Source organism: Vanacampus margaritifer, chromosome 1 (assembly GCF_051991255.1).
Source record: "Vanacampus margaritifer isolate UIUO_Vmar chromosome 1, RoL_Vmar_1.0, whole genome shotgun sequence".
NCBI lineage: Eukaryota > Metazoa > Chordata > Actinopteri > Syngnathiformes > Syngnathidae > Vanacampus > Vanacampus margaritifer.
In genome coordinates this window covers 7515507-7526472 of record NC_135432.1, presented here as the reverse complement: position 1 = coordinate 7526472, position 10966 = coordinate 7515507, and the positions used below count along the sequence as shown (strand labels likewise).

Below are 10966 nucleotides of genomic sequence, written 5' to 3'. Positions count from 1 at the left end.
AGTACTTCTTCATGCCGTCACACGCATCTAAAAATCTTGCCTTTTCAGTGTGCTGAGGGAAGAAGGCCAAATCAGAAGAATTCCGTGCAAAATGTTAAGATACATTTTGCGATTATTTTGGAATTAATGTCGAGCGAAAATGTGCAAATGTCTTGACTGTTTGTTGAAGTATGTTGTGGTTGGACTGTTTTTGCTTTGTTGGCTGGCATTTCTGCCTGCACGGCTTTCAGCATAAAGACAAATGATGCCAAGTTTTCCTGTACTTCCTCGGCTTACGCTCCTGGAATATGGTACGGAAAGTAAGAAGGATTAGAAATAGTCTGGCGAACAAAAGGAAGGCTTAGCGTTTGGATGTAATTTGGGGCTTTTGTAATGATATACAGTTGGGTTCAAAAAATAGTGGAATATGGACGCCATTTTGTTTTTAACACAGCCACAATGGATTTAAAACAAGACTTTCAGTCAGAATTTTGAAGTGGGTCGGAAATTGTTTGTTGTGATTGATGAGTATTTTGGGAGGAGATGGAATATGTAAACTTGAGGTCGGGAGGCAACCTTGACGTGAGACGTGACAAATGTTTGCAAGCACTAAAATGTGTGCGGAATATTCACACGCACGCACGCACACACGAAGGTCCATACTTACAGAGACACAGGCTTTAGGAGGAGATGAGATGGTTTCTCATTGACATGGTAGAGTGGGAATGGATCAAATCCACCAATAAAATCAACTGAAAACAAAAGAAAAATCAAAATCATGAATTTGTGGAATGAGTTGAAATGACAAACATAACAAATGTCAGAAAACAACAACAACAATTAAACAAGGAACAGAAATAGACGTTAAACACAAAGATGGCAGCAAAACAGAGTGGCGCCTTGAGATAAGAGTGACCTGGCTGAGTTTCAGTTTTTCGACGTTTTTTTTGCTTTGATAGGAGTGCTATAGAACTCAACTCACCTCACTTGACAACACGTAGCAATTTGACTGACAGTCGCCCCCCAGTGGCCAAGTTGAAAAACGGCAGAAGGAGTCGCAAAGAATTATTTATGATGCACAAGCTGTTAAAGGGGAAGTCAAACCCCCCCCAAAATTCTTGACAGTAATATGTACCATGCAGCCCCACTAGACTAAATACAGTATTCTGGTTAATATTGTGAATAGGAGTTAAGCAGTTTTGCCACCTCTTGTTTAGTGAAAATGACAATTGTTGTGAGCTGTGATTGGTCGTTGCCTGTGCCTTGAGCAACTGTGATGTCATTTTCAGTCGACAGCAAGTGGCAAAATGGCTGCCCCCTGAGATGGGATAAAAACGGCTGGATTTTGCTACGTAATTCATATTACATTTGTGGAATATGAATCAGAATGTTTAGACTAGTGATGTCACATATAACATATTATTGTCAAGAAATATTTAAGGTTGACTTCCCCTTTAACTCATTCATTGCCATTGACTACTATAGACGTCAAAAATTCATGTGAACTATTTCTATTAGTTTAACTTTTTTTTCCATTGCATTTCATTTTTTATGAAAACCTAGATTTTTTTTTATAAGAGATCTAAAATTATCATGCAATTAATTACGATTAAATAAATTATTATTTTAAATATCTTTTCCAAATTAGGGCCGTCAGGCGATTAAAATTTTTCTAGATGTCATCTTCAGTAGACAGCAAGTGGCAAAATGGCCGCCCCCTGAGATGGGATAAAAACGGCTGGATTTTGCTACGTAATTCATATTCCACAAATGTAATATGAATCAGAATGTTTAGACTAGTGATGTCACATATAACATATTATTGTCAAGAAATGTTTAAGGTTGACTTCCCCTTTAACTCATTCACTGCCATTGACAACTATAGACGTCAAAAATTCATGTGAACTATTTCTATTAGTTTAACTGCATTTCATTTTTTATGAAAACCTAGATTTTTTTTATTTATAAGAGCTATAAAATGATCATGCGATTAATTACGATTAAACGCCCCTTATTTTTAATATATTTTTTAAAATTAGGCCCGTCAGCCAATTAAATTTTTTCACATGACTTCACTAGTTAACTAACGATTAATCACAAATTTTACATCTATTCTAAATTTACAATACATTTTTTCCCTAGGTTTTCATACTCTAGTTAGCAAAAGTGGAAAAAAAAAAGTTAAACTAATAGAAATAGTTTAACTCTTTGACTCCCAGACGTTTTCAGAAAAGGGATGCCGTGGGTGCCAGCCGATTTTAAGCATTTTGACTGATCTTTCAAGGTCCATAGAAAATTATGTGTTTGGACTATGGAAACACACATACTACCAAAAAAAGATTGGACTCTCATCTTTCATCAGAAAAAAAAAGTTTGTTTCTACCTTATTCCGTTTTTCAGTAATCCACAATAGAAAATGGTTAGTTTCACCTCTGTTTTGAAACAAACGTCTTTTAACGTCTTTGGCACTCCTCCATAGGATTTTACTAAACGTTATTTAACGTTTTTGGCAGTCAAAGAGTTAAATAAATTTTTGGCGTCTGTAGCCGTCAATGGCAGTGAATGAGTTAAATTCTTTACATTCTATTTAATCACAGTAGTATTACATGAATGTATAAAATACAATATTACAGAGTGCTTTAAAAAAAAAATAACTAACTGAGCAAATATACTAATAAATGTTTATTTCTCAACACCACTGTATATATTTTTAGTCTCCCCTCCTCACACCCAAAAATAAAAAAATAAAATAAAAAAATAGAACCACATGACATTTTCTTTCATGTGTGCGACCGCCGTGAGCCCGGGGCAGCACGGAAACAGGTGGAAGGCGTCCGGCTGTCAAAACAAAACCTCCGCGTTTTTATCGCTCACGCACAGAGGTGACCTTCGGCCGCACGGCCAAGGCTCAGCCCGCTCGCTTTATTTCCTCGCTTAGGGGGTCAGACTGGAGGTGAGGTGGCGAAGAGCGAGCGTGTCAGGAGGGAGAGCGAAAATTGCTGCCGAGACATTTTGGAGATGAAGGCAAAAAGCCTGTGTGATGTTGCTGAGGTACAAAGGCGACGGGGGAAAGGGGAGGGGGGGGGGTGCAAGTGTGATGGAGGGGGTCACGCTCTACGCTTTGACTGACAGGAGACCAGAGAGATTAGGTTAAAGGGCCGCATATAAAACAGCTTCGTGCCCGCGCAAACAGCACATGGAAAGAACAACTGACAGCGACGATAATGTGATTCATGAAAGCGGCAATTCAAACAGCCGCTTCCGTTCTCGCGAGTAAAAAAAAAAGGGCAGATGCATCATGGAAAGCCAACATTGACGGGGGAAGAGGGGGGACAGACACATGACCGTCATGGAAACGAGAGTCAGGCCAGATCGGGTCCATCCTGATAAGCGGAAGCAGCGGTCTGCTGGATAGTGATAGGTTTGAAGGATGGGGGTGAAAAGCCACAAGAGGGGCCTGGCCCTTTCCTCCGCCACTCGTTTTTATCTCTTCATCACACACTCACAGCTTGTTTCAACAACTATGAAGCTGTCTTTTCAGCAGGCTTGATTGAACACATCTGGGAAGGCAACACTGACGTGATGGAAATTAAGTGCAACCTCACAAGTCGAACACGTTGAAATTGTCCAATTCGTTTTTTTTTTGGTTTCTTTTGTCTTTCACCGTGCTACCACAAAAAAGTTCCACCACTCATGACAAAGATGACTTTAAATGACAGATGAACACACACACACAATTGGTGAATTTCTGCAAAGTAGAGGTTGACATTTTTAAAATTATTATTTTATTTTATTATGCGGGGGATTTACGCCTATATTAAACCACTGCAACACCCAACCACCCTTGCCACATGGCTCCCACCCTTCTTGACACATTTGCTCCCCAAAACGTATTTCAAACATTACCATGGTCCCAAAAACGTATTTATATGTTTTTTTAACAACATTTTTTTTTTTATGCTGGTGCATACAGAAGGCTTTGATGCAGCCTCTGAACTGAAGAGGGACGCTTGAAGAATGGTAGTTATTACAAAAACGGCCAGCAGGTGGCAGCAGAGTATAAGAGATCAACCTGGGCCATGTTGCAAAAAGGCTCTTTTCCCCACTGTTTTAAACAGATTTGTGAATAATGATAAAACTTAGCTATATTCCAATGCTAATTGCTGCAAAACATACAGGAATATATATATTTTTCCTATTGAAAGAAGAGACTAATCTTTCTTTTGGTAGGTTCCATGTTTTTATAGCAATAGAACACAATATTCTGTGGGCCATGCAAAATCTGTCAAAATCCAGTAAAACAGTTGGGAGCGAAGGGGGTTGCTTCAGTGAAAATGTTATTACACTCTAAAAAGAGAATTGTTGACCAACTTCCAAAGTGAATATATTAAGTTTAATGTGCATTTAACTTAATATATTCACTTTGGATTAACTTATTTCAATCATGTGTTCCCATTTAAAGCGATTTTTTCCCCAAGTTGGTCAACAATTCTCTTTTTCGAGTGTACACTTCATAAATAACGATGCTCAAGTTTGTCTGCTGTTTATTTTAAGATGGTTTACCTCAACTAGAAACCAGATTACAAATGTCACAAATAATCACACTGTATACACTGTATCCAAAAATAGCATTTTTCCTTCAAATTTCATGAAATGAATGCCGATTATCTATTGTTCTCGTTTCTAAGGGCAGTTGATACTGGTATTGGCCACCGTCACCCATTTTCCTTTTATTCCTATTTAAAATATATAGCATTTAATTTATTTTTCAGTTACCCGAGTTTAATTGGATACATTAAATACTTTTTACATGTTGCTACTCTTGTGTTACTCTGTTTATTTTGTATGTGTGTGTATATACTGCATATAAATACAAATAAACAAAAAAAATATTTAAAATATATATAGATATATCGATATATTAATAAAATATATGCAGTATATACATATATCTGTGCGGCCCAGTAGCAAGTGGTAAAGGGAACTGGTTGAGGACCACTGCTGTAAATCATTAAGGCTGGAAATTAGACATACTGAACCATGACAGACATTGACAACGTGAGAGACAGACTGGCAGGATGACAGCGGCACGAAACAAAGGCATGAAGTACCAGGAGGAAAAAGATGGGTTGGGGGTGGGATGAGGAAGTGTGGAAAAAGGCAGACGAGAAGTTGCAGAGAAATTGCGATAACAAGCAGATAGGCGGCTCAAGATATCGCAGCAAGGTTTTAAGCTGAAGGAGGCAACACAATGTTGCAGAAATACTTCCATCCATTTATATTCCGAACCGCTTTTATCCTCACAAGGGTCGTGAGCATGCTCATATTACTTATTTGATACTGTCACAGAGTACTAAACATGAAGGGAATTACCTGTACATGACCACATAGCTGAGCTTTTAAGTCTGCTAGCTTAAGGCTAACGCTAACTGGCATCTGTGTTGGGGTGCTATATACACACAACCAATTACACTCAACAATCACACCTAAGGACAACTAAGAGTCTACATTTAACCTAAACCTAGCAGACGACGTGCTAGCAATTTGCTTCTTTTGCAATCTTTTCTTTGGTCCTTCCTCGGGTCTCCTGAAAGCCTCACGACTCTGGCTGGAAGTGTTCGGTTTAGGTGAATGGTATGGGATTTTTTAATAGGTTTTAGGTGAACTAATGAATACACACGCATGCACGTACACATACAAAAAAAAAGAGCAATGATGATGACATGTCAAATCGGTAAAATTACCGAATGAACAATACAGAGCTCTCCAGGAAAAAAATAAATAAAAAAACTATCAAGTGAAAAACTTTTGGCATCTTTATGACCCGAGGACAAGGGACCACCTGCTTCGTATCCACCCAACAAACCGTCCAGTTTCACATTTATGCTGTGAAGGATTTTCTGGGACGTGACTCAGCACACACGGCAGCAAATATAATTAGCAGACGTGCTAACGTGAGCTGATCCCGGTGCTCGTCGGCACAACTCTCTGACCTACTTTACAAAGAGGATTTTCCCCACCACTTGCGCTGACGGTGTGTCTGCGAGTCAACCGATAAGTCTGTGTTAAGATTCACACGCTGCGTCAGCCACGCGCCTGGATTAACACATGCACGCACACACACAAATATGCAGCTAGCACATTAGTGCAGTGATGCCATGAGATCGTTACGCAACTAATGAGATATGAGCAGTCTTATAAACAATTTTTGACTGACAAAAACTTAAAAAAAAAAAAAAAAAAAGGGGCACTGTATATGCAGTTGTTTGGCAGCAAAAAAAGGGTACGACCTGCTTTTGCCACTTCCAGTTAAGTTTATTGTCAAACAAAATTTAACTCTTTGACTACCAGACGACCAGATTACCTCAAGATTACTCATGACTACACAATATAACCCAGCTGATATGAATGTTAGTTTAGTCAAAGGCCTCTCGGGGCAATTAGGTCATTAACTCTTTGACTGCCAAAAATGTTAAATAACGTTTAGTAAAATCCTATGGGGGAGTGCCAAAGACGTTAAAAGACGTTTGTTTCAAAACAGAGGTGAAACTAACCATTTTCTATTGTTGATTACTGAAAAACGGAATAAGGTAGAAACAAACTTTTTTTTCTGATGAAAGATGAGAGTCCAATCTTTCATTTGGTAGTATGTGTGTTTCCATAGTCCAAACACATAATTTTCTGTGGACCTTGAAAGATCAGTCAAAATGCTTAAAATCGGCTGGCACTGGGGACAACCCGTTTCTGAAAACGTCTGGCAGTCAAAGAGTTAAAACAAGGAAAATCACATCGTGTATTTCAAACAATCACACAACTTTTCCTTCCGTTGACTTAACGCTAACACACAATGCAAAACACCATAGACAGGCTAATGAATAGCATCACCAGTTGCAGCGTTATAACGCCGGATACTTACATAAAGACAACTGGCTTGGTCTTTTGCCACAAATTTTGCCACATTCCCGACAAAAGAAACATCAAACACCCGAATATCAAGTAGGCCTTTGTCTGATAAGATTGTCCTATTGGATTATCTGGCTGCCCGACATAATTATATATAATAAAAATGATGTGTGTACCAGGCTTAAGCAAAGTATACTTGAACGTAAATGTGTAGATAGAGAGTATAACAAACACTACTCAAAGGAAAATTTTCTTCATCCTTTCAGATTACCGAGTCACATACAGTAGTTGTGAAAGTCATCTTCATTTGAAGCGCGTTTACATTTTATAATATGGAATTTTTACTCGCATTACAAAACATTTTGTTCTTTTTTGGGGGAAGGCTGGAGCAGATTAATGGCACATTCATTCATTCCAATGACAGAAGATGGTTTGAGATAAGTGTTTTGATTTGCGAGTGTGGCCATGGAATGAACTTAAGGCATCACTTTATTAGTATTTAAGCCTGAACGCCATGTTAGTGATGCTTAGTATTTACTTTATTTTCAAATGTTTTTTATCGGCTCTCATAGTATAAACACACACGAGCGACAGCAAGACAAGTGAAAACAGAACTGCAATAGTAACAACAATAATGACAATAACAGCAATCCTACTACTACCAGTAATAATATAACAAGAATCAGCCCAAACAAAATAAGAACATACAATTAACCAAACATAAAGCAAAACTCCAACATCACAGACAGTGGGTCAATCTTGCAGCTTTCTCTGTGTCTCCAGACGAAAACTCTCAGTGAAAGTAATTCAGAAATGGTTGGCAAACCATATACAACATTTAAGTTGATTGCCTGATGAAGCATTTCAACTTTTCAAGCTTTAAATGTGCCATCACATCACCAACCCAACCATTATGTGTGGCAGGCTTATCAGATTTTGTGACGCTTAGCATTTGACCAACCATCCATCATCTACTACTTATCTGGGGTCGGGTCGCAGGGGCAACAGCTTTAGCAGGGAAGCCCAGACTTCCCTCTCCCCAGCCACTTCAGCCAGCTCCTCCGACGGGATCCCAAGGCGTTCCCAGGACAGCCGAGAGACATAGTCTCTCCAGCGTGTCCTGGGTCATCCCCGGGGCCTCCCCCCGGTGGGACATGCCCGGGAACACCTCTCCAGGGAGGCGTCCAGGAAGTGTCCGAACCAGATGCCCGAGCCACCTCAACTGGTTTCTCTCAACGCGGAGGAGTAGCGGTTTGACCCTGAGTCCCTCCCGGATGACCGAGCTTCTCACCCTATCTCTAAGGGAGAGCCTTATGCTCACTGGAGCGATTCGCGGCGATAGTGTGAAGCGGTTGGGATGAAAATCAGCACCTCCAAATCCGAGTCCATGGTCCTCAGTCGGAAAATGGGTTGGATACCCTGCGGAGGAAACTCATTTCGGCCGCTTGTATCCGGGATCTTGTTCTTTCGGTCATGAACCACAGCTGGTGAGGGCAGGAACGTAGATTGACCGGTAAATGGAGAGCTTTGCCTTTCGGCTCAGCTCCTTCACCACCACAACGGACCGATACAGAGTCCGCATCACTGCAGACGCTGCACCGATCCGCCTGTCGATCTCCCGCACCATCCTGCCCTCACTCGTGAACAAGACCCAAAGATACTTGAACTCCTCCACTTTGGGCAGGATCTCACCCCCAACCCATTTTCCGACTGAGGACCACGGACTCGGATTTGGAGGTGCTGATTTTCATCCCAACCGCTTCACACTCGGTCGCGAACCGCTCCAGTGAGCGTTTGACCCATCGTGACAATTTGGCCTCTTGCATATCAGTGAAGATTTCAATTTCTCAAGCTTTGTTAATTGATCAAGTTAACTAGTGTAATGCCATCCCGACTTTTGAGATCCAAATCTATAATCAGCCACAACCTCAAAAGTTTTGAAACGATGAGGGGGAAAAAAGTGCACGTCACCGTAGCTACTGCCGGCAGGGAGGCTTAAAAAAACAAACAAAACATGAAAGTCAGCATAAAAGGGAGATGTAAAGAGAAAGAGAAATGCTGAAGCAGAAAGGGATTTTACTGTAGAAAGGCGCTTTAATCTACGAATCAAATGAGAATGGAAAATGAGAGCACCTTTTCCTGGTTGATGTGTGTGAGAGGCAAGTGTGTGTGCGCGCACAGGCAGACACGGAGCTTATTATAATAACAAAGGGTTTGCCGTTGGAAATGTTGTAGCTGCAATTTACTGCACTTCAGTCTGGATCACAGAACTACATGTTAATTATATCCAGAGTGTAGTTTCCATTAAGCAACTGCAGATAAAAAAAAAATAAAAAATACATGTCACTTTGTGGCTACTGCAATTATAAAATACAGTAGCAACCATAAGCTTTGCTGACCCGATGCATAAGTACTGCTTACACAAAGTGGAAGTAGCGGAAGGATGAACATTTCTGTTTTTAGCATAAAACTTGTCATGTAAAAACCGGAGAGGCGAGCATCTTTGGGTTTTGGTCGAGCTGACTTCAGCTGAGACGACACGGCTTGATTAGGGAGTGCGCGGTGCCTAAATGGTACCGTTCAAAGCATGGGGGGGTGGGGGGGGGGGACCCGTTGGGTAAAATGTGAACTGCTCACAGCCAGTGGCTCTCTGGTATGTGACCACGCAGTTTAGACGTTTGAGCTGTTCCACACGAACATGCATGCAAATTACAAGCCACTTCGAGCTGAACATGCAATTAGCTTGTGTTGTGTGTTTAAAAATCACATTGGGACTTTTTGGGTGTCTGACCAAAGCGACTGACTTTATTACAGCCAGGGGCCAAAGTTCTTTTAAAACTTCCAAGAAATATAGTACAGTACACCCCCCCCCCCCTTCCCCCACCTGAGAAACTCCATACAATCTCAGCTAATCCTCACGGAGCCTTTCAGCCAAAGCCTTCATAAAGCAGTGGCTAAAACGAACAAGGAATACTTTGGTGCATAAGGACAAAGCTATTATTCCTGACTTAGTGCTAATCAGATATTTACGACTCCCGGTGACCCTTTGATCAAATTCTTCCTGCTCTGATTGGCTAACCCCAACGACGGCCTTTGACCCCGCTGCCTATCAGGTCACCGCAGCTGTGTCGTTCATCACAAGTGTCCCTCTCTGGTTTCTCGGTCTTCTCTTGTGACTCATTTCAACAGCCCTGCTGCTTTTTTTTTTTTTCCCACACCCTTTTCTTCACCCTCTCCCTGCACAGGGACAATCAAGGTCAATTCACACGCTGGAGCGCTGGAATTTACAGGGATGTGATTTGACCAGAGTGAAATTATCTGAAAATTTAGCCGGGGGTCTGGGGGCCGCTGGCACTCGCTCATGGGTTTTCCGTGTTTTTAAGTAGTTTCAATGCACTCACATGACAAAGAAATAGACAAAACAACAGCATAAATTTTCAATGTATATTGAACTATCCCATATAAAATGGCAGTTTTAGTCAACTCAAAATCAGTCACATTCAAAAACATTGGACTGCCTTTGCTTTTAAAAACTATCACTGAGAATATCATCATATCTAACTCATGTGATTACTAAGTTAACACATAAATAATGTTGAAGAGTTCAAATTTCATGAACAAATAATTGTATCATGACCAAATGAAAAGTAACTCATATTAGAGCATACCACAAATGTCTTTGTTATAGCAGAAGATGTTATCTGTCGGAGTCATGTGCATACACAATGAACTACTAAAAAAAAAAAAAAAAAAAAAAAAAAATCAGATTTTTTTTTTTTTGGGGGGGAGATAAAAAAAAGCGGAATTCCGCGAATTAGCGGAAAAATCACATCCCTGAATTTACCTCACAGAAACATGGTCTTATTTGACTTGCTGGTCCGAGTGTGGTTCATAAATATTGGCACATCCAAACATTGCTCAGGGTTTCTGCAAGTGTCATCAAATCTATTTTATTGCTGTTTTTTTTTTTAAAATGAAACTTAAATTTAATGTCTACGTCGCACACACACACACATAGGCATACAGTTTATATAGTACGGCTGTCAGTCAATTACAGTTATTGTAACTAATGGCATGATTTCCA

At 40.3% G+C, this 10966-nt stretch overlaps 1 protein-coding gene across 2 annotated transcripts in view; it reads right to left on the bottom strand.

The window, feature by feature from the left end:
• nkain4 (sodium/potassium transporting ATPase interacting 4) overlaps positions 1-10966 on the bottom strand; it is a 56173-nt gene that overhangs the window by 2993 nt on the left and 42214 nt on the right. Inside the window, exon 6 of one of the 2 annotated variants that reach the window (XM_077574292.1) lies at positions 647-731. The exons of the other annotated variant lie outside the window; for it this stretch is intronic. Within the exon in view, the coding sequence (XP_077430418.1) occupies positions 647-731 (85 nt within the window). The remainder of the gene's footprint in view (positions 1-646; positions 732-10966) is intronic. 2 annotated transcript variants of the gene reach the window in all.